The following is a 23,332-nucleotide window of genomic DNA, read 5'->3' on the forward strand; positions in this document are numbered from 1 at the left end:
TACTTTTACTTTCAGCTGTGGCTTTGTGTATCATGAAAAACCTATTACAGACAAATATGAGGAGATATATAGTATTTGTCTTTGTGAGCCTGGCTAATTCACTTAGTATATCATTTCAATTTGCAACCATTTTTTTCTACAGATGACACATATTCTTTCTTTTTATTGATGAAAAATGGCACGTTTTAAACTTTCATTTCTAACTTTGGCCACCCATGCTGATTTGTAGCAGATATTGTGAGCAATGCTGTAATAAACACTGATACAAAGCATTTCTGTGTCACACTGAACTGGCCTTTGAGTGAATACCAGGTAGTGGTATTGATGGGCCATATGGTGGATTTACTTGTTTATTTTTTGTTTTGTTTTTTATAAACTTACCATAGGTATGTTTTTATATGAGTATGCTCAGATGTGTCAGAGCACACATGTGGAAGTCAGAGGACAACCTATGGGAATTGGTTCTCTTCTTCCTCCACGTGAGCCCTGGGGATAGAACTCAGATCGTTAGGCTTGGCAGCAAGCACTTTTACTGGCCGAGCCATCCCACTGGTCCCATTTTCAGTTTTTCTTTGACAAACCTTTGTACTGCTAATCTAACCCATAGTGGTTAGAGTAGTGTACACCCTTTCAGTAGTACAGAAGGTGTTGCTACCTGTGGTGGTTAGAGTAGTGTACACTCCATCAGTAGTGTAGAAGGTTCCCTTTTGTACACATCCTTGATAGTTTTCATTTATTTTCTTAATGACTGCCATTCTGACTGGGCCAAGACAGAATCTGAATTAGGTTTGATTTTCATTCCTTGATGGCTAATGAAGCTGAACATTTTCTCATTGTTTATTAGCCATTTTTATTTCATCTCTTGAGAACTGCTTATTAATCTCTCTTGAGTTTTGTTGTTGTTGTTGTTCTACAGCTAGCTGTTGTAGTACAACCTTTTCCTCTGGGCATAGCATGATTACTACCTTAGAGTAGAAACTACCTCATCCAGGTAAGAATTGAGTAGAATAATACAGAGGTGACTAGGTCTATGGCTATGGTAATGAACTGTTGACACTCTATAGGAGGGTGGAAGAATAGGGTAGGGATGCTTATCACAGAATACATGAAGTAGGAGGTTTACTGAAAGGGAGGCTCCATGCTGAGCCTCTGGGAGGTGGTTCTGCATGGTGAGGTGAGACACTGCACTAATGCATGTGTTTTGCTGACATTCACACTTCTATAAGTAACCGTTCACCCACGCCCTGTAAGGAAGCCAGGTAAACTCACTTGCTCTCCAATCTCCAAGTGAGATTGTTGTTTGCCCTATTGTTGGGGTCCTGTCTGGATGAATAAACTTCTCCAACTCTGGGCTTGTGACTAGACCTACAGTGCCCAGTGACCGAGACGTTTTAGCAAATGCGGGAGATTTGAGACAACTTCTTGTATCTCATTTGTCCATAATGGACTAGAGTTAGAAATCAACAAGAAAAACTATAGAATATGAGCATGGAGATGAAAGAACATGCCATCCAATGATGAGTGGCATTGCCAAATAAGATCACAAATCCCTAGGACCAAATGAAAACATAATTTATAAAATGTATGAGATCAAAATAAAGGCAGTTCTGATAAAAAGTTTATACCCATAAATGCCTTCATTAAAAAAATAGATATCCCAAATAATATGCCTTTGGATTTCAGAAAAAAAGGGAGTAATCCGAGCATAAAGCAGCTGATGAAAAGAAATATGAAGATGGGGAGTCATGGGTAACCGTCCACTTTCTGACTGAATCTGTTTTACAGAAGTTGCATAAGCCTCTGAGAAAGATGATCTCTAGATGTCTGTTAGGACCATTCAATACATATCGTCATTTCACTCATATGTTTCTGGTGTTTTTTGTTATTATTGTTGTTGTTTTAGCATGTCTGTTGGTAAAACTTGGGTATTGAATTCATCCACTATTATTGTGTTAGGGTAATCTGTGAATTTATTTCTAGTACTACTTGTTATATAAATTGGGTGTCCTCATTTTGGTAATATATGCTCAGGATTATAATGTCTTCTTGATCAGTTCTTCTTTGATAGTGTGACGTGACTAGTTTTGGATTGAAATCTATTTTGCCAGCGATTAGCATAGTGACATTTGTTCATTTCCTGATTCCCGTTACTTGGGACACCTCTTTTTCCATTTTTTTTTACACTATGACAGATGGCATTTTTTTTCTTGGTTTTTTGAGACAGGGTTTCTCTGTGTAGCCCTGGCTGTCCTGGAACTCACTCTGTAGACCAGGCTGGCCTTGAACTCAGAAATCTGCCTGCTTCTACCTCCCAAGTGCTGGGATTAAAGGTGTGCGCCACCACTGCTCGGTGACAGCTGCCTATTTTTGATGGTAAAATGCATTTATAAGAGATACCAAGTAGATTATTTGGTTTTTCAGTACAATTTCCCTTTACCTTTTGAATTGGAAACTAATATCATTAATACATTTATTTAAAGGTGCATTTTCTGTCATTTCATTAGTTTTATTTACTGCTTAGTTTGATTTAGGAGTAAATTCATTTTTTCTGATTGAGTGATAATGTAAATATCCTGAAGTAAGCCTCCATATTAGATGTCACTTCCATTCCAAAATCCTCTCCAGTATGGACTGAGAATTTATGTTTACCAACATAGCCTGTAGTTGTGAAAAAGTGTTTCTGTGTTAAAATACTGAAATTCACCCTATGAGAAGTTATTTTAAATAGGTTCTGCATTCCTGTCTCATATTTTTATTTTATTGGCTTTATAGTTTTCTCCTCAGTGCCTTGCTTTTGTAGTTCATGCATTTCCTAAAGCCTTTTTACTTTTCATGAGATGGACTTAAAGACAAGATTGTGACACGTACCATTACTATTCCCGACACATCGGGATGACCTGCTTTAGTTTTGTGGAAAGCCAATGTAAGTCCTTTTTCTAGGCTAGACACTGCCTTGAATCTTAACAAGTCCACTAGCTAGGAATGTTGCATCATGATGTTTTAAGCTAATATTCATTTCAGTGTAATACAAGCTTTCAAGTGTTATTTTCAGTTAATAGTTAAGACTATTTGCTTTATGTTTTCTGACATGAATCATAGTTGTAAAATTTAAAAGATCTTGATATTCTGAAACAATTTGCTTTGCATGCCACCAGTCCCTTCAGAAAGTAAACCAAACTGAAAGTTAAAAAGCAAAGCCAAACTAAAGGAACAGGGTTACATTGATGACGTTAGACATTTGTGTGATGTCCGCAGTATTTAATTCCTGATAGAGTTTTGATATCTGCATGCTGCAATGTAGATTTTAAAACTTTCTATCTTTTTAAAACATTTCTTTAACAGCCATATTGTTTTGTGTGTTTAATTTTAAGAGAAATGTTTCTTGAGAATTACTCTTTTTATTTCTTACTAGAATAGAGGGGCGGGGATTCTCATATGAGTGTCTGGGCTGGGCACACTTTCCTCCCCTCTTCCTTTCCTTCTGTCACTCACCTCATTTCATGTCGGGATTATAATCATCACATTTCTCCCTCTTCCCTTTCCCCCCTCCAAGGCCTCCCGTTAGTCCTCCTCCTCTCTATCAAACCCATGGATCTTACTTCATTAATCGTCATTGCATTCATATGTGCATATGTGTATGCACATACATTCTTAAGTATTACCTGCTCAGGCTGTATAATGATATCCACCTGTATGTTTTCAGTGCTGATCATTTGACACTGGCCAAACAGATGTGCTCGTCCCCAGTATGGCCATTTCTAACCCGCTGGTAACTTAGTTGCCTCTAGTTCCTGGTATATGGCTGAGGCCTCCTGAGATTTTCTCAGTCCACTTTGGCGGGTCCATTGCTGCTGTCTTCTTCAGCTAATGTTTAGGCAATTGCTTTAGAGAGACTGTGGCTGTAGCTTCTGACATGACTGGGAGAGGCGTTTTACAGCAAACTCTCTTATCTTCTGGCTTTTCCGTCTTTCTGCCAACTCTTTAGCTGTGGTCCCCGAGCCTTAGGTGCAGGAGTGTTTTGCAGATGTACCCATTGGGACTGGGCTCCACGGCTCTGCACTTTGATTGCTTGTGGTTTTCTGTGGTGATTTTTGTTGAAAAACAGGTTTGTTTGATAAGGTGTGAGGATTACACTTATCGGTGGGCACAAGGGCAAATATTAAGATTGTTACTAGTCATTATGCTCATTTAGTAGAGTAGTGATTGTAGATTCTCTTCCAGTACCGATACTTTACTACCAAGTTAGCTATGTTTCTTGCAGCAGGCATGGAATCTCTTTTGTTGAGAGTATACAAAGTCTAATTAGAAAGCTCTGGGTTCTTGCCAAGGTGTGTGTGATGCTGACACACTCATAGTGCCGTGCTGGCCATTGATGTGGTTTCTAGGCATCATCGTTGAGTAGGACTTCTGCTTGCTTCAGTTCTCTGAAGGCTCACATGTTGTCTTCTGGCGCCCTGAAAGCTAGGTAGAAGGCATTCAGGTCAGTTCCAGGTCATGGGTCTCTGAGCCCTACTTCAGAATCATGTAGTGTCTTCAGCAAATACACTTACTTTCCACCTCTGAGGGGAAAGTAAGGACCAAGGGCAACAGCCATAGGCTGTGAGTTTTGGAGTCTCTTGGACAGTACTGGCCAACAACTCAAAAAAAGGTCTCTCATGCCTGCTACTGGGGCTTTTGTTAGGTGGTTCTTTGGCTCTTGGTGGGTAGTATTGTCATCCTAGATAAGAAAAAAATCATTAAAAGTTTCTTTGTATATTTATTCAAAGAATTACATGTGCTACAATGGTTTTCTTTCTTCTTCTTTTTAAAAAAAGATAGTTAATAGTACAATTTCTTATTCCTTTTTTAATTTCTTGTTGTTGTTTTATCTCCCCTTCTCCTTCTGTATTTTCTTCCCCATCCCCCTCTTCTCATTTCTCCTATGGATAACTTGTACTCCTCTATTCCCCTCTGTGTTTGCCTGCCATGTGTCCCTAAAGACCCCATCTTTCTCATTTTCTCACTCAGATTGCTTCTACGCTGGTATTTTCCTCTCTGTTGTTCTCCAACTCCCCCAGTCCTGCCAGTGGTCCTGTTTCACTCATCTGGTTTCTGTAGTTACTCCAGGCTCTGTACTCCCATCAGAAAATTTTGTTCTCTCCAATAGAGAGAACATGTGACTTTGTTTTTCTGGATCATTTCATTTAATATGATCTCTTCCCTCCCCATTCATTTGCCTGTAAAGTTCATGATTTCATTTAATATGATCTCTTCCCTCCCCATTCATTTGCCTGTAAAGTTCATGATTTCATTTAATATGATCTCTTCCCTCCCCATTCATTTACCTGTAAAGTTCATGATTTCATTTTTTTTTTCCAGCTGAATAGTATCCCACGGTGTATATGTACCACATTTTAATTACCCACTTGCTGCTTATAGGATGTTTAGTTTGTTTCCATGTTCTCACTATTGTGAACAGAGCAGCAGTGAACATGGCTGAGCAAGTGTCTAGGGAGTGGGATGTGGAACCCTTTTGTCCTATGCCCCAGAATGGTGTACTCTGGATCACATGGTAGATTTACTTTTAGCTTTCTGAGAAACCTCTATATGAATTTCCGTAGGGACTGCACCAGGTTGCTTTACCACCAAGAGTGAACGAGGGCTCCCTTTCCCCAAACATCCATCAGTATTTGTTGTCTGTTATTTTGTTGATTTTAACATTCTGACGAGGATGAAATACATTTTCAACGTTCTAATGTGTATTTTCCTAGTTGCTAGCAAAGATAAATATTTTTTATGTATTTCTTCTTTTTTTTTTCTTCTTTTGAGTGGGTTGTGGACCTGGTCCAGCTAGTTCAACAATGACTGTTTACCAGTGGAAAGTCCAAGAACCCAGTATTTGTTCAGGCTGTGAACCTGGACATCTCAGCTGATCTTCACTATGTGATAGAATCCTGAAGACAGGCTCTAATGACAGTGAAGGAAGAGCAAGCAGGCAGAGCGAGAGTGAGAGTGAAAGCAAGAGAAGAGCGAGCGAGCAAGAGAATCCTTTTTCCATGTTCTTTTTTAAAAAATTTAGTTTTATTTGTAATTCATTTTTTACACTCCATATTCCACTCCCTGCCCCTCCCCATTCATCCTCCAACTGCTCCCCATCCCACACCTGCTCCCCACCCCACTCCTTCTCCACATGGATGCCCCCACCCCCTACCTCACCTGACCTCTAAACTCCCTGGGGCCTCCAGTCTCTTGAGGGTTAGGTATATCAACTCTGAATGAACACAGACCTGGGAGTCCTCTACTGTATGTGTGTTGGGGACCTCATATTAGCTGGTGTATGCTGTCTGTTTGGTGGGCCAGTATTTGAGAGATCTCGGGGGTCCAGATTAATTAAGACTGCTGGTCCTCCTACAGAGCTGCCCTTCTCAGCTTCTTTCAACCTTCCCTAATTCAACAACAGGGGTCAGCTGCTTCTGTCCATTGGTTGGGTGCAAATAACTGCATCTGACTCTTTCAGCTGCTTGTTGGGTCTTTCAGAGGACAGTCATGATAGATCCCCTTTTGTGAGCACTCCATAGCCTCAGTAGTAGTGTCAGACCTTGGGACCTCCCCTTGAGCTGGATCCTACTTTGGGCCTGTCACTGGACCTTCTTTTCTTCAGGCTTCTCTTCATTTCCATCTTTCAGACAGAAACAATTATGGGTCAGAGATGTGACTGTGGGATGGCAACCCCATCCCTCACTTGATAGCCTGTCTTCCTGCTGGAGGTGGGCTTTATAAGTTCCCTCTCCCTGCTGTTGGGCATTTCATCAAAGATAACCTCCCTATGAGTTCTGGGAGTCTCTCACCTCCCAGGTCTCTGGTGCATTCTGGGGGATCCCCCAACCTCCTATTTCCTGAGGTTGCCTGTTTCCATTCTTTATGTTGGCCCTCAGGGCATCAGTCCTTTTCCCTCACCCAATACCAGATCAGGTTCCCCTCTACCCCCCACTCTCCCCCCACCCTGTCTACTTTCCCTCCCAAGTCCCTCCCTCCCTCCCTGCCTCCCTGCCTCCCTCCTTCCCTCCCTCCCCACTTGTGATTGTTTTCTCTGTCTCCCAAGTGGGACTGAGGCATCCTCACTTGGGCACTTCAGCTTGTTGAGCCTTTTGAATTCTGTGGGACTGTATCTCGTGTATTTTGTATGCTTTTTTTTGTTTTTGGTTAATATCCACTTATTAGTGAGTACATACCATGCATGTCCTTTTGGGTCTCAGTTACCTCACTCAAGATGATATTTTCTAGTTCCATCCATTTGCCTGCAAAAGTCAGGATGTCCTCATTCTTAATAGCTGAGTAGTATTCCATTGTGTAAAGGAACCACATTTTCTGTATCCATTCTTCTGTTGTGGGACATCTAGGTTGTTTCCAGCTTCTGGCTATCACAAATAAGGTTGCTATAAATATAGTGGAACATGTGCCCCTGTGTCATGGTGGGGCATCTTTTGGGTATATTCCCAAGAGTGATATAGCTGGGTCTTCAGGTAGATCTATTTCCAATTTTCTGAGGAACCTCCAGATGGATTTCTAGCCACCAGAAAGTGTGACCCAGATCAAAGTTGGATCTTCTGACCTCAAAAGATTGGGATTGAAAGTGGGTCTTCCTACTTCAAATGATTTAATTAAGGAAAATAAAATCCCCTCACAGGTATTCCTAGCCTCTTGAGTTTTACTTAATTTCATATGTAGTGAACTTGACAATCAAGAATAGCCATCACAAGTTCACCCCTTGTCAACTTGACACAAACCATATTTCTATATTTTGTCATTGATTTCACATGAAAATAATAACCAGGTCATAATAATATAAAACATGATATAAATATCCCATATACAATTGCAAATGTATTATATATTTAACCAGGTCATAATTTTGTCTAACATGTACAATTGCAAACACATTATAAATTTAGAATGTGTGGCAATGTTTCTTAAGAGACATTCTTTTAGTATCTCAAACTTAATTATGATAACCACTTGTATTCTCTTAATTGATATTACACTTCATGATAAAGAAATTGAGGAAAGAAAACACAAATATCTGTACAAATGCTTTCTTATATGACAGAAATATTCATGTCAGTTATAACTCATTTCTGTAACTAATCACATGGCTTTAGCTGGTATGTATAACTACATTCCTCTACCACCCATTCTGTATTTCTATCACCCTTGGCAAGTACTTCATTCCTGATGGGTCTGTGCCATTTGTCATCTTGCCTGGATTAGGTTGTTGTAGTTTTTCATTAATCACAAGACATGATAGCACCAAGAAATGCTCTAAAGTATGTCCTGTATTCCAGACATAATCTTTCTCTTCTTCATTGGGAAGAAGTGGTTCAACTTCCCCATGGTAATCTGGATCAATTACTCCTCCTAACACTATTATTCCTTTCTTAGCCTTTGGTGTAAGGACACCAGAAACTCAAAGTGGCCAGGGGGAAGTCTGAGCTTCCAGTTCAGTGGAATATTTGTTGTGTTTCTTGGCAGGAGCATACCTCTTTCTGGAACCAAAATTTCTAGTCCAGCAAAACTTAAGGTCACAGGAACAGGAAGGAGGAATTTTCCTAGTGAATCACTAGGTGGAATAATGAATGGAAATATTCCCTTTTCCACCCCTTGATTCTTGGACCCATGGATCCTGCTATGGAAAAAATTGTACCCTCTATTGGACACTGATTCATAGCAAATACATGGTCTGGAGATCTCTGCTCCAAGCTATCTATCCTGTTGCTGCCTAATTGGCACTGTAACTGTGCCTTCAAAAGGCCATTCCATCTATCAGGCCATCTTCTTCAAGATGGTGGGGAATATGGTAATAGAAGTAAGGGGAACTTACTTCTCTGGCTGTGAAGTAAGTTCCATAGGTAGAAGCTGTCTTAGTTAGGGTTTCTATTGCTGTGAAGAGGCATTTTGACCATGGCAACTCTTGTAAAGGAAAGCATGTAATTGGAACTGGTTTACAGTTTATGAGGTTTAGTCTTTATTGTCATGGCAGGAAGCATGGTGGCATGCAGACAGGCATGGTGCTGGAGATGTAGCTGAGAGTTCTACATCTGGGTCTGCAGGTAGCAGGAAGTGACTGCTGCACTGGGCATGGCTTGAACATCTGAGACCCCAAGTCCATCATCTGTAACCACTTCCTTCAACAAGGCCACACCTATTCCAACAAGGCCACATCTCCTAATAATGCCATTTCCTATTGGCCTATTGGGGGCCATTTTCTTTCAAACCGCTATAGAAGTAATAATGTGTGGAATACCATGACACTGGTAAGACATTCTATAAGTCCACAGATGGTAGTTTTGATAGAAGCATTAGATGAAGGAAAGGCAATTCAGTGACCAGAATAAGTATCTACTCCAGTAACTACATGGTATTGTGCTTCCCATGGATGAAGTGGTCCAATGGAGTGAACCTGCCACCAGGTCACTGGCTGGTCAACTCAGGGAATGGTGCAATATGTCTGGCTCAGTTTTGATCTCTGTTCTTGCCAGATGTGTCACTTAGCAGCAGCTGTAGCCTGGTCTGCCTTAGAGAGTAGCAGTTCATATTGTCAAGCCCTAGTATGACCTCCATCTTTGCCACCATGGCCTCTTTGTTCATGGACACCTTGGGCAATGACAAGTGATGGCTGAGGAAAGAGGCTGACTGTTTATAGACTGGGTCATTCTATCTACTTAATTATTGAACTTCTCTGCTGCTGAAGTCACTTTTGATGAACATTCATATGAGTCACAGTATCTTCACATCCTTCACCCAACTCCAGAGATCTATCCACATAATTCTTCCCCAGATGTCTTTTTTAGCAGTTTTCTAGTTATACTCGTCCAAGTCCTGACAATTGAGCTAATCTTTTGGCTACAGCTCATGAATCAGCTGGTCATTTTTCTTTCAAACAAAATGTAAGACCATATATACTGCCCAAAGTTCTGCCCACTGTGAAGATGGGAAGATTTCCTTTGCCAGTGTCTTTCAGGATTATCCCAGAACAGGGTTTTAATGCTGTAGCTGTTCATTTCGGGGTGGTGCCTGTATAATGTGCAGAACCATCAGTAGATCAGGCCCTAGTCTTGTCTTCCCCAGTCATGAAGGCTATCCCTTGAGGCTAGAGATGCAAGCTTGGGAACAGAAGACAGTAAAGCAGGGATAGAAACCATAGGCATTTGAGCAACTTCATGTAACTTGGCTGTGCCTTCAGGATCTGCTAAGGCAGGATCACATATGTATTACTTCTGTTTGATAATGGGTTGCTACTGCGTACATCCTGTTTTGTGGCTTGGTGGGTTAGATAATACCCAGCTCATGATAGGCAGCTCAGGTTGCATATTAGCTTGGTGGGCCATTGTCAAATGGTTAGTTTCAACTAAGGCCCAAAAGCTGATGGAGGGTTGTCTTTTAAAGTGACAATATTTGTCTGCATGTGATTGTAGAGCCTTGCTCCAAACTCCAAAAGCTCTCTTCTGTGCTTCACCTCTAGGGACATGGCAATGGCTCCAGATGGCATTTCTGTCTGCTGCTACCACTTCACATACTATTAGGCCTGCTAGATCATATGATTCATGTGGTAGAGCAGCCTGCACAGGAGCCTGGGACTGTTGAAGGGCCTTTTCCTGTTCAAACTCCACTCAAAGCTAGCAGCTTTCTGAGTCACTTGGTATATGGACCAGAGTAGCACACCCAAGTGAAGAATATGCTGTCTCCAGAATCCAAATAGGCCCACTAAATGTGTCTCTCTCTTGGTGGTAGGAGGATCCAGATACAATAACTTATCACTTATTTTAGAAGGAACATCTCTGTATGTCCATACAACTGGATTCCTAAGAATTTTACAGAAGTAGAGGGACCTTGAAATCTGGTTGGGTTTGTTTCTCATCTCTGAAGTTCATATGTGTTACTGACAAGTCCCATGTGATTGCTACCTTTCATTCACTTGGTCTAATCAGCAAAATCTTACCAGTCTAATAATCTTGTCAATCTAGTGGACCAATGGGAAATTTTGTGGAAGAGACAGACTATCAAGATATCTTCAAACTAACTCATGATGTGGGGGAAGGGAGGCTGTAGGGTTATTAGGTCCTTGATGTAAAACTGTGAAGGTATGTGACTGGCCTTGCCAACTGAGAAATTGCTTCTGGTGGTCTTTATGGACAGTTACCAAAAAAGGCATTTGTTAGATCAATAGCTGCATCCCACATACTAGAAGATATGTTGATCTGCTCAAGTAAGGATGCCACAACTGATATAGCATCTGCAATGGGAGTAAGGACTTGATACATTTTTGCTAGGCAACTGTCATCCTCCATGATCCATCCATCAGTCTTCTGCACTGGCCAGATAGGAGAGTAGGGGGATGCACCAACCCTGCATTTTTCAAGTCCTTGATGGTTGCAATAATTTCTACAGTTCTTCCTGGGATGTGATTTTGTCTTTGACTCGTCATTTTCCTTGACAGAGGAAGATTCAATGACTCCCACTTGGCTTTTTCCAACCATAATAGCCCTCACTTCATAGGTCAGGGAACCAGTGTGAGAATTCTGCCAACATCTAACTTCTATCTCAATTATACATTCTGGACCTGGAGAAATAACTAAAGGATTAGTTTGGAACCCCCTGGACCCACTGTGAGTTGATCATCCAAAACTCTATCACATGACCTTGTTAAGCTCCTACTTTAACTAGAGGGCCACAATGCTTCTTGGGGTCTTCCAGGATCGTCAGTTCTGAACCAATAGACTCTGAAAGTCTGACTTTTTTCCTTTCTACCAGTATACAGTTATCTTTGTAAAAGGTTTCAGGTGCTTCTAGGGAAGGACAGAGAAAGACTAACAATAAAAATCTTAAATATTTTATCAAGGTCCTGTCTCAGAAACCTGGCCATCCCTTCATTCAAGGGCTTCTGGATCTTCAAGTTGGCTCAAGTCTGGAAATTGGTTCATAGAGCAAGATTTCCTTTTGTCACAATCTAGTGGAGTCTCTATTTTGTTTGTGAAATTTTCTGCTTTTATAGATCAAAGAGAAATGCAGTAGAACCCTTATATATTTCATATCTCAAAACACCAAGATTGACTAGCTAGTACCAAAGGTCCATATGGATCATGACACCATAAAGTTCACTTTGCCTATGCTTCCATTACAGATCAGGCCGTTATGGACATTGCTTTTCCTATGTTGCCTATTATAGCTAGAGTCACCTTACCTTTGGTGATTCAGTGCTGTCACCTGACCCCTGCTACCTCAGAGCCCAATTAAAACAACTGCACTGAATCCATTGAAGTGAGCAGCAGTGTCTCCAACCCTAAGATCTGGCACACAGAAGGGTGTGACAATAAAGCTTTCCAAGTGTTCTTGCACCTTCTGCTTGAATGAATTAGCGAATTCGTTAAGATCTTTAGTAGTGTAGTACACCTCTTCATGGACTTCCCTCTCCATCTCCCCTTTAGGAGCCTGCTGAGCCTGCCTAGCCTGTATTGTGGTTATAGGTCTAAAGCAAGCAAGTGGTGAACTCTGATGGATTCCAGAATTGTCTTGCCTGGCATTTTCTTCAGGGAAAGCCACTTCTGGTTTATAAGACAATGAAGGAATATTTTCCCTAGTCAAAGACAGAAAAGGCAATATTTCAAGGAGTGGGCTTAGGTGTACATCTTTCTGCTAAGGATGGAGAGACTAATGCTTTAAGTGAGAAAAACTTTTGAGAATCTCTAGGTTCAAAGTTCTATCTCAAGTAGTCTTTCCACATACCCCCATCTCAAGTTACAGGTTCCTATTCTTTATCAATTAATATCCTTACTTTATCTGACACCCTCCAAGTCTGGGACCTGAATTTTCTAACCCCTATGCTGATGGTATGGGAGGTCTTGGACCTGAGGGATGTGATTGAATCATAAGAGCAGAGCTTTCATTGTTATGATTCCTGTCTTTACAAAAGCCAGCCCATCCCTTTGCTATGTGAATAAATAGTGTATTCACCTGTGAATCAGAAAATGGGCATCTGTTAGGTGTGTCTCTGGGCATTTTTAACTGTAGTCTGTACAGCTGTCAGAACTGAGAGGAATTTCTGATGTTTTAATTTAGGTAGAAAAGTATATTATCTTTCCTGTTCATCATAAAGTTCATGGCTGACACAGCCCTGTAACTAAAGCCAAATTGTGAAGAGAGAAGTGTAACACATTTATTTTACTCAATTTCATCTGACTCAGTAACCTTCAGTCCTGAAGACACCAAACCCAGAGAAAACCATTCGTTCATATGCTTAGGTTTGATGAAGAATTGTCGCACATGAAGAAGACTGACAGGACCCAAAAGTGTGCCTTGATATAAACAGAGGGTAGAAACCCATAAGGCCTGTTATTTTATATTCTTCTTGGACTCTCTATGTAGCATTCTTTCCTGTCAGGTATGAGACAAGACTTCTTCTTGAATTGAATTTAAATTGAATGTGGACTCCACAATCTCTATGAAAGGAAAGGGATCAGAATATTCCTTTGATGGCATGCTCTTATATAAGAATCTGTTATATCTCTAGACATATGGCTGACTATATAGAAGCAGGGTCTAGTTTCTGTGACCTGTGATGAGGAGAATAATTGTAGTCTCTGATCTGCTATATAAAGATGGCAGAAATAGGCAATCAGGAGTAGGTCTGAGGGAGACTTTGCGTTTGAGTATCCATTTTCTTCAAAGTACTTATCATTTCAAAGCAGCATAACTTGGGGTATAGTTCTTTGTGCCCCAATATCATCTACACAGTTGTGGTATTTTCACAGCAACCCAAACTGACTTAGAGTAGGGCATTTCCTTCTTTCCCTCTGCCTTTCACAGTGCTGAGGACCAAAGGCAGGGCCGTGTGAGTGTAGACAGGTGTTTTACCAGTGAGCTAAAGTTGTGTTCAGAGCCATGTTCCCATCATGGTGCTCAGAGTATTTTAGAACAACTCTGTAGGACAAAGTGACCCCAAATTCATGGTCTTCCTGCCTCAGCATCCCAGCTACTGGGATTACAGGTGTGTGCCATAGTACTCAGTGCTGAGATAACTGGTATATTAATACACTTGGAGTTGCTCTGGCAATACACCCCAGAGTTTCTTCGAGCCTGAAATAACTTGTGTCCTTTATCCTGGTGATGTCCCAAGTGATACTGCCAGAATGTTGAAACATTAAAGAAATGCAGAGTAAGTGGAACTGTTGACCAAGAGTGTTATTATCAGATGAGATTTGTTCAGTAAACCCCATTTCTAATGCATTTCTTTTTTTAAAATCTCAGATTTATTTTGTCTTTTATTAATTATTGTAATAGTTTTTATTGCATTTTGGACTTCCTAAGAAATTTATGTGAAATATTACTTGCCAAGATTTTTAAAAACATTTTCATATTTTCAGAAAATATTACATTGATAAATAATTTTAGAATTTAATTTTAGGTTTTCAACAGAAATGGCACTCATCTTAGAAATGGTCTTTTCTTTAATAGCTGTGTGTTTTATCCTGCTTATGTTTTAGGAGCAGAGTTCTGATAAAGCAAGAAAGAAGAAAGCAGAAGGTAAGGGCATTACAATCTGAGTGATGTTAGCTCTATAATAGTAAACTTAATACTAAACTTCTGAATCACTCTTTAGTATTAATAAATTCACCTCATGGCTAGGTATAGTGGCACTCTTTTGTATTTGTTGCCATGCACAGTAAGACTGATGTTTGTTTGTTCAAGCCCAGCCTGGGCTACATAGTGAGTTCTAGTCATCCAGACCTCCACAGCAAGACTCTGTCTCAAAAAAGGATTAACTCAAATAAGATGGAAAATAACTTCATTTTTCCTTCTTATTCCTTGTACATGGCTTATTTAACACCATACATTGCTCAAGCAGACACTTACAATGATCATTATTGACTGTTGCTGTCTTTGTAGCTGTAAGACTCATTTCAGATCTAGCTGCTTCTCACTGCCCTCAATTTTAGCCCTGTAATTCAAGCCGTAGGCTATCGTGTAGAGTACTTTAATGGTCTTGTGTCCCACATCTGGCTTATTTAGTCACTTTTTAATATATTCCTAATAAGAGCCAGGAGATGAGTGAGTTTCCTGTGAGATTGTCTCTCCTAGTAATATATAAACCTATACCTATGAAGCCTCCCTAACATGATTGCCTACACATGAGCTGAACGAGAATAACAGCAGTGGATGGAGAGAGCCCAGGAGATCCTAACCCTGCACAAATAACTACAAGCAGCTAAGGAATTCTGAGAGGGGAAACATAGTCTTCCTCAGGGAAGAGTAGACCAATTAGCTGTCCAATGTCAAATGGTCATCCTTGAAGATATAAATATGAGTGACACTGTAGAGACTGAAAAGGCTGTATTTAAGAATATAAATGTGTATTCCTATATGCATGTAACATAATTTTAAAAGAGGTCATGCATGAATATGAAAACAAGCAAAGGGAAAGGGAAAGATGGTGTAATTTATTATCTCTCAAAGAGAGAGAGAGAGAGAGAGAGAGAGAGAGAGAGAGAGAGAGAGAGAGAGAGAGATTGATTGATTACAGTGAAAGCATGAAGAGTTGCCCCATGTGGATTTTTCTTTTTTCTACGGTAGCTCTTGAGTCTTGTTTTGTTTTGTTTTGTTTTTGAGACAGGGTTTCTCTGTGTAGCCTTGGCTGTCCTAGAACTCACTCTGTAGACCAGGCTAGCCTCGAACTCAGAAATCCACCTGCCTCTGCCTCCCAAGTGCTGGGATTAAAGGTGTGCGCCACCACTGCCTGGCGCTCTTGAGTCTTAAAGCCACCCTTACCTGTTCTTTCCCCAGCTTGCTGTCATGTACAGTCTTGCTCCTGCCAACTATTCTCAGTTCGACTCAACTTTAACATGTCATCATCTTCTATACAGCTGGCCATTCTCCTCAGCTTGAAACTCCTCCCATGTTTTCCTGACACATTCTGTAGCCTTTTATCTCTCAATTCATTTTAATGTCCATGTGCAAGTTGAAATTTGGTTTGTTTCCTGAAAGATTTCTGTTTCTCTTTAGATTGTTTTCTAATGGACTCTACCAAGCCAGACTTCATCAGAAAAACTGAGCCTAATCTTTTTAGATGACGTAGTCATAGACTTTGACCTTTCAGTGGCCAGAGATTATGATTTTCTCATGTAAAGTTACAGTGTTACTCTGAGACTGATGCATCCATGTGTTTTAGAAATGGTCTCCAAGACTTCTCTTGTCCTCCTGCTCTCCCCTTGCCCACCCTTCACCTTCTAGTTTATGTATTATCTCCTGTCATACCAACTTGTGTTGTCTGCCTCACTGGCTTTAAGCCACCACAAAGTGCAGTGCCTTAAGAGACAACATCTTAATTCTAAGACAGCATCAATTATGAGACCTAACACAGACTTTTCTTTCCAACAAGGAAAGATATTTGCATCCTACAGAGTCTGTTATTTCAATATTGAAGAGCTCATGGTATGATGTTTTTGAAGATATTTTATTCCAATGTAAAATTATAGATCATTCAAATGAAATATGTTTGTTTTTTATGTTTGATTCATTTTGTTTAATGGGATATTTACATCTTTGCTTGATATTTTTCAGATCTCTTACTGGTCTTCAGTCTTCATCTCATTTTTTTTTTTTAATTTTAGGAAGAAAACTATTATACCTTCATAGGTAGGAGCTTAAGCTGGAGGACAGTGATGTTCCATAAACCAGGAGAGAGTCTGTTGGAATATAGTAACATAGAGCTGCTGTCTGCAGTGCTTTTACAAATATATCTTCCTTTCAAGAATAAAAAGAGAATTACTTCATTACCCCATCCTTCTTCCAATCCTTCCCATAGCACGCCCCACCCCCACTCTTTCTCAAATTCATGGCCTCTGTTTCTTTAATCATTACTGATATTGTATGTGCATCTGTATTCCTAAGTATGTATGTTATTTCAGAGCTGACTAACTTGGTTTATAGCTACACTATTCATGGTAGCTCAGAATGGGACCAGCCTACATGTATATCAAGCATCAGAAGAATGAATAAGAAATCTGATACATATTTATTTAGCTATAAAGGGAAATGAAATCATAAAGCTTTCAGGGAAATGGGTGGAACTGAAAATCATCAAATGAAATAAGGCAAAGCAGGAAAGGCAAACCCTTCATGTTTTCCTTCATGTATGGAACATAGACTTAACAGTATAAATACATGGGACAAAATTACATATATATATACATATATATGTATATATGTATATATATGTGTATATATATACACTTATGTATATATATATATATATATATATATATATATATATATATATATAAAATGTACAGGTCTTGAAATAGAAAGGAGATCAGTAGAAGTGGGGAGCTACCTTTAGGGTGCAGGGAAAGGAGGGTGAAGAAATCAGAAGGGAGACTCCCTAGGGGTTGGAAGCAACCAGTCAGAGTGAGGAGTGCAAGGGGAGTGGGTGTGGGGAGGAGGGGGTGAAGGGAACAGTTAAAGAGCAAATGAATACAACAATGAAACCCTTTACTTTGATAAATTAAAATATTAATTTAAATGTTTTACAGAGGGCTGGAGATATGGTTTGTGTTTCAGAACACAAACTGCCCTAAGAGAGGACCTGAGCACCCACAGAGGGTCTGAGCACCCATGTCAGATAGTTCACAATAGCCTATAACTCCAGCTGCAATAGATTCACCAAAGGTGCTGTGCACTCCACAGGCACACTCACTCACAAATGCATTTACAATTACAAATAAAATAAATCCTTTTTATAAACAAAAATGTCTTTGGATTTAGTCAATTAAAGATGTAATTAAAAGATGAAGAATAATTATAGTTCCGACCCAGGAAGAAGGTATAAACTGGACAAATAATGCTACGTATGTGTAAGTCTGGTTTATATAAAACATTAAGCAATAGGGGTGCAGTGAGTTAAGTCTGTATTAGTTGCAGGTTAGTTCTCACGTGGCTTTTGCTTTCCTCTTGGTTGGTTGTACAATTTTATTTATTTGTGTGTGTGTGTGTGTGTGTGTTTGAATGTGTGCATATGAACATGCATACATGTGTGAGGTGGGATGCATATGTACCACAGCATGGCTGTGGCGGGCAAAGGACAACTTTCAGGAGGTATAGGGGCTCAGACTTAGGTCAGCAGGCTTGTGTCACTGTGCGGTGTCACTGTCCCCTCTTGAATTTTCAATGGCACTTTGTTATGTCTTTGAGGGTTTTGTTGTTGGTGGTGGTTTTGTTGTTGTCTTTTAAATAAAGGGCAGTATGCTATTTGTCATAGAAAAACTCTTTTGCCTGCCAGATTGAAAGTCTTTCGGCAAGCTACAAGCTGTCATAACTGATTTCACTTCCCATGTAAATGTGAATCTTGTGTTACAGTGTGAAAATATGCAGCCGGGCAGAGGTGGCACACACCTTTAATCCCAGCACTTGGGAGGCAGGGGCAGGCAGATTTCTGAGTTCGAGGCCAGCCTGGTCTACAAAGTGAGTTCCAGGACTGCCAGGGCTATGCAGAGAAACCCTATCTTGGAAAAACAAAACAAAACAAAATAAAACATGCAGTCGGTGGCTTGGTGGCCTCTATGCATTTATTGTTTATGATTTGCATTGAACTGTATGGTTGTGAAATTAATATTTTAAATTCTTAATTATTCCAGGAATACTTCGAAAGGAATAAGTTAAAATCAAAACTGAAATTACTGGGTGTTGTTTCACCTGTCAAGAAACCCTCTGTCAGTTTAGATCTCCTTAACCTGTATGTGGTAAATCAGATCTCATCCATGAAGGAAACTTCTGGTAAGCCTTTCAAAAGCATTTGTTTTGATCTTGATATAGTAACTCATAATGTCTAGCCCTGTAATTGGGTAGAAATTCCAGAACTCAAAGTATAAGCTTAACCAGTATTTGAATTAAGATCTTTTATTGTTTTATCTATTTATTTCTATTTATTTTATTCTTAGGTCATGTGTGTGTTTGTGTGTGCGCGCGTACATACACACATTATGTAAGATTAACTTGTTTGATATCATTAATTTATCAAAGAGTTATTTTAGTTATGATATTATTTCTAGGCAAATAGTCACCAAAGTTTAGCTTTAACAAAGACAATAATAAGCCGGGCAGTGGTGGTGCACGCCTTTAATCCCAGCACTTGGGAGGCAGAGGCAGCCTGGTCTACAAAGTGAATTCCAGGACAGTCAGGGCTATACAGAGAAACCTTGTCTTGTTAAAGACAGAAAAAAACCCCCAAAAAACAAAAACAAAACAAAACAAAACAAAAAACCAAACCAAAGACAATAATAAACGTGTTATTATCTCTTACTACTTGGGAAATTGTACAGAAGGAATAATTAAAAGATTTTTGTCTTAGTGACTTTTCCTGTCTTGCTGTCTTATACACTTCTGAGGCATTCATTAGCTTTCAAAATAAAGCTTTTTTGTCACACAGTTTGACTTTTCAACTAAAACAAATAATTTTGCTCTTTTAGAGGAACTTCAGCTTATTTTACATGGTACTAACAAGTGTAAGACTAAGAACTTAACAAACAAAACGGCTTGGGGCCAGAGCAGGGGCTCAGGGATAAAGCACAGCGGCTGACCTCATGTCTGGTTCCTAGCACCCACAGGCGAGCTCACCTTCCAGGGTGAGCACCCACACTGACTCTACTTCCAGGGTCTCTAGCAGCCTCTTCTGTACTCTGCAGGCTCCAGGCAAGAACATGGTACACATGCATGTGTGCAGGGAGACATTCATACACCACATTAAAATTAATCTTTTAAAAAGGCAGTTTTTCAAGGAAAGGTTAAAGTTGAAAAGTATATTAGTATCTTCCTGTTTACTTTAACGTTTCCTCTCCATAATAATTAGTAGAATTAATTATGTTTTAGAAGGAGTAAATATATTATCCATTGATTTTTTTTAGTATAAAACATCTTACTTTACTGATATATTTTTCTATTTCTAATATATTACTAGAGTCATTATTGAGGCCTCAATAAGGAAAGATTAACAATAATAAGACATTAGTATAATAAGTTTTCTGTAGCCTGAGAGCCTTCATTAGGAAATGAATGTCCCAAGAAATGGCTAACCCTGTGTCTTTGAAGTGCTGAGTGTGAAAAGCCATGGAACAGCTGTAGAGAAGCGTGACAGAATCACAGAGGGTGACTCAAAGCGGGGACTCAAGAGTGAACCCCTCTGGGTCTGCTGAGGTCCTCCCTGAGGGCCTGTGTTTAGAGTGGATACTGATCAGGGTACATCTTACACAAAGTCAGTTCAGTTCCAACTCTGCATCAGGGACAAGACAAAGGCTTTGTCCTTCAGGACTAAGAGGGGCACCTCTCACAGGAAGCTTCTATTGCCCCCTTTTTGAAAAGGTCACAAAAATGCTCTTAAGTTGTGTGCCCTACTGAGAAGAAGGAAACGTGAGCTTGCCCTTCCTCTTTCTTCATCTTCCTTAAAATGCCAAGGGAGCACGTTTAGGATGTATCAGGTACTGTGTCGCCTTCTTCCTGTAGTTACACTCGCTCACTCAACACGGGTTTACTGAGAACAGTTATAATACTACACACATGGAGTATGAAATAGGAAGCAAGATTTCATTACTTATGACTTGGTGGCAGCTAATGGCAGAATTTCCAAAGTCACAGCAGTAGTACACTGCGTCTCAGGGATACCTTGATCAGGAACTCGGATCCCAGTAAGATTATTTCTCTGTTGAGTGGGGAACCTCATCTCAGATTTTCTTCATCATGAACAGTTTTCATGCTCAGTTCCCAAAGAACGCAGGTCATTTCCATCATTCCAAAGGTTTCAGTTCCCCCAGAAGCCGCCCGTGGTCCTGCTGAACCGCAGTCAGCCAGTGCACTGAGGCAGAGGACAAGTCTGTGGCTCAATTACCTTTGCGCAGATGGCTACTTCTGCACCAGGCGTTTGTCCATGAAGTGATGGTTGACAGAAAGAGAGAACACTCCCCCTGTAGGTGGGATGGGCTCTGAGCACATAAGACAGTGATCTCACTGGCATAAAAACCATATAAGGGTCCTTCCTTTAAAGCGGTAGCTCTCAGCCTTCTTATGCTGTGACTCCTCAGGCTGCAATCTAGTGTAGCATTTTGTCATGTTTAATGACTTCCCCACCATAATATTATTTTGTTGCTACTCCATAACTTTATTTTTAAATTGTTATGAGTTGTAATGTAAATATCTGTGTTTTCCAGTGGTCTTAAATGACTTCGTGAAAGGGTCATCTGACCTCCAAAGAGGTGGAGAACCACTGCTCTAAAGTTTAAAGTCTGTTGAGGGAGATAATATTAATCAAGTGTAATTAAGTGTGCAAAGTTCTAAAATAGAAAAATATATAAATAGAAAGAATATATAACACAGTATCTGATATAGTGTAGTAACTGGGGAAGAAGAAATGACTTGAGTTATTAGAGCCCTTTAATTGAAGCAGGGTAATTTTTTAAATTTCATAATCGTTGTTAGTAGTCTAATTCTGTAATAGCATGCATATGGAACATGTCTTAGAAGAATATTGTCATGTGTTTAATTAATTGAGGGATGATATAGCAAACTGATTTTAAAACCTCTACTTTAAAATTATTATTTAACATTTTTTCATTATAGAAACCATGAAGAGACCAACTCATGTGAATATGACCAGAGATTTGAAAGTCCCACTAAGGAAGCATGATTTAGAACTTCCAATGTCACCTCACTGTGTGCCTTCTAAACTGTGCATTGATGATATGGAGGACAGGTAAATGTTAGCTGGGACAGTGACTAGCTCACAGAACACTGTCAAGGTTCTCATTTGCTGGGAAGTTGAGAGTGACGTCACCTTCCAGCTCCAGTGCTTGTTGATATCATCCAACTGTTAGGATGCACACCAGTGCTGTTGGGGCTTTGTGCACATGCTCTGACTTTTCGTATTAAAATGCCTACCCTAGTTTTTTTTTTTTTTCAAAACTTAGTAGTATTATGACCCGGTAATAATTTTCCAGATTTTTCAGTGTTGAGTGCTTGTGTAGCCACTGTGGACTTTAAACATACATAAGATAAATGTTATTGCTGTTTGTATTTTTAACTTTAAATTTTTGTTTTCTTTAGTGTACCCTATCAAAGAATCTATAGCAAGGAAGAAACTGGCCCAGTTCAAGTGAGTTTTAAAGAAAACTATAAATTGTTCCATTCATAGATGATCTAACTTTTAAAATACGAGGTAAAATTAAATATCCTTTAATTTTTTTGTAGTTTCTAAATGAGTACTTTCACAATTTTTCCAACGTAGGAAATTTACTCTAATTACTCTGATTATGTAGCCACTGTGGATGACGTCATGTGGCCAGACATAACACGCGAGTCTTCTTGTTATAGGAGAGTTGCAAAGCACAATTCGCATAGAGATTATTTTGTTGTCTATCTTATCTACCTATCTATCTATCTATCTATCTATCTATCTATCTATCTATCTATCTATCTACCTATCTATCTATCTGTCTATCTATCTATCATCTGTGTGTGTGTGTGTGTTTGTGTGGGTTCATGGAGTGGGGTAGGTAGATGCATATGTGTTTGTACATGGAGAGGCCAGAGGTCACTCACTCTCCCACTTGATTTTTGAGACAGGGTCTTTCTCCATTCCTAGAGCAGGTTGGTTCAGTCACACTGACTGACCCACAAGTCTAACCAGTGAATCCCAGAAATCAACCTGTTTCTTCTGTCTCCCCATCATTGGGATTGCCAGTGTGCACCGACACACCTGGCTCCTTCACGTAGGTGTGGGGGAATCAGACTTGGTCCGCATGCTTGCATACCAAGAAGTTTATTGCCAGACTACCTTCCCAGCTCACGCTGAGGGAGTCTTTTATTAGGTTCCCATGATCACTGATCAGTTCATCTTTTCAAATGTAATGAAAAGGTTATTTATGTCAAATGTTAGGAACTCATATTTAGCACAAGATAATTTTCAAAGTATAACAGTTATTTTTGCAATGAATCATAATGAATCAGACAATGCATCAGTTGAATAAAGCTTGAAATTTTAATTAGTGTCCAATGCCATATTATTCTTATGTGTGCTTGAGTTATCAGGCTTAAGTTAGTTGGATCAGAAAGGCTGTCTGATGAAATAATAAAACACCATGGACATCCTGTCATTTGTTTTTTAAGATTTTATGTCATTAGAAGGTGACATTCAGAAAAGGAACTCGAGGGAGGAAGGCTGTAGGGAAAAGCAGAGGGAAGAAGTTTGTAAGCAAAATCCCAGTGGCTAAGCTCAGGACCCCAGTGGCTAAGCTCAGGACCCCAGTGGCTAAGCTCAGGA

At 39.8% G+C, this 23,332-nt stretch overlaps 1 protein-coding gene across 1 annotated transcript in view; it reads left to right on the top strand.

The window, feature by feature from the left end:
- Positions 1-23,332, top strand: part of C15H12orf40 (chromosome 15 C12orf40 homolog) — a 61,223-nt gene that overhangs the window by 16,524 nt on the left and 21,367 nt on the right. Inside the window, exons 2-5 of the mRNA XM_029469963.1 lie at positions 14,517-14,556; positions 18,663-18,801; positions 21,634-21,766; positions 22,117-22,165. Of these exons, the coding sequence (XP_029325823.1) occupies positions 14,517-14,556; positions 18,663-18,801; positions 21,634-21,766; positions 22,117-22,165 (361 nt within the window). The remainder of the gene's footprint in view (positions 1-14,516; positions 14,557-18,662; positions 18,802-21,633; positions 21,767-22,116; positions 22,166-23,332) is intronic.

The sequence above is a fragment of the Mus caroli genome, chromosome 15, assembly GCF_900094665.2.
Source record: "Mus caroli chromosome 15, CAROLI_EIJ_v1.1, whole genome shotgun sequence".
In the NCBI taxonomy this organism is placed as follows: Eukaryota; Metazoa; Chordata; class Mammalia; order Rodentia; family Muridae; genus Mus; species Mus caroli.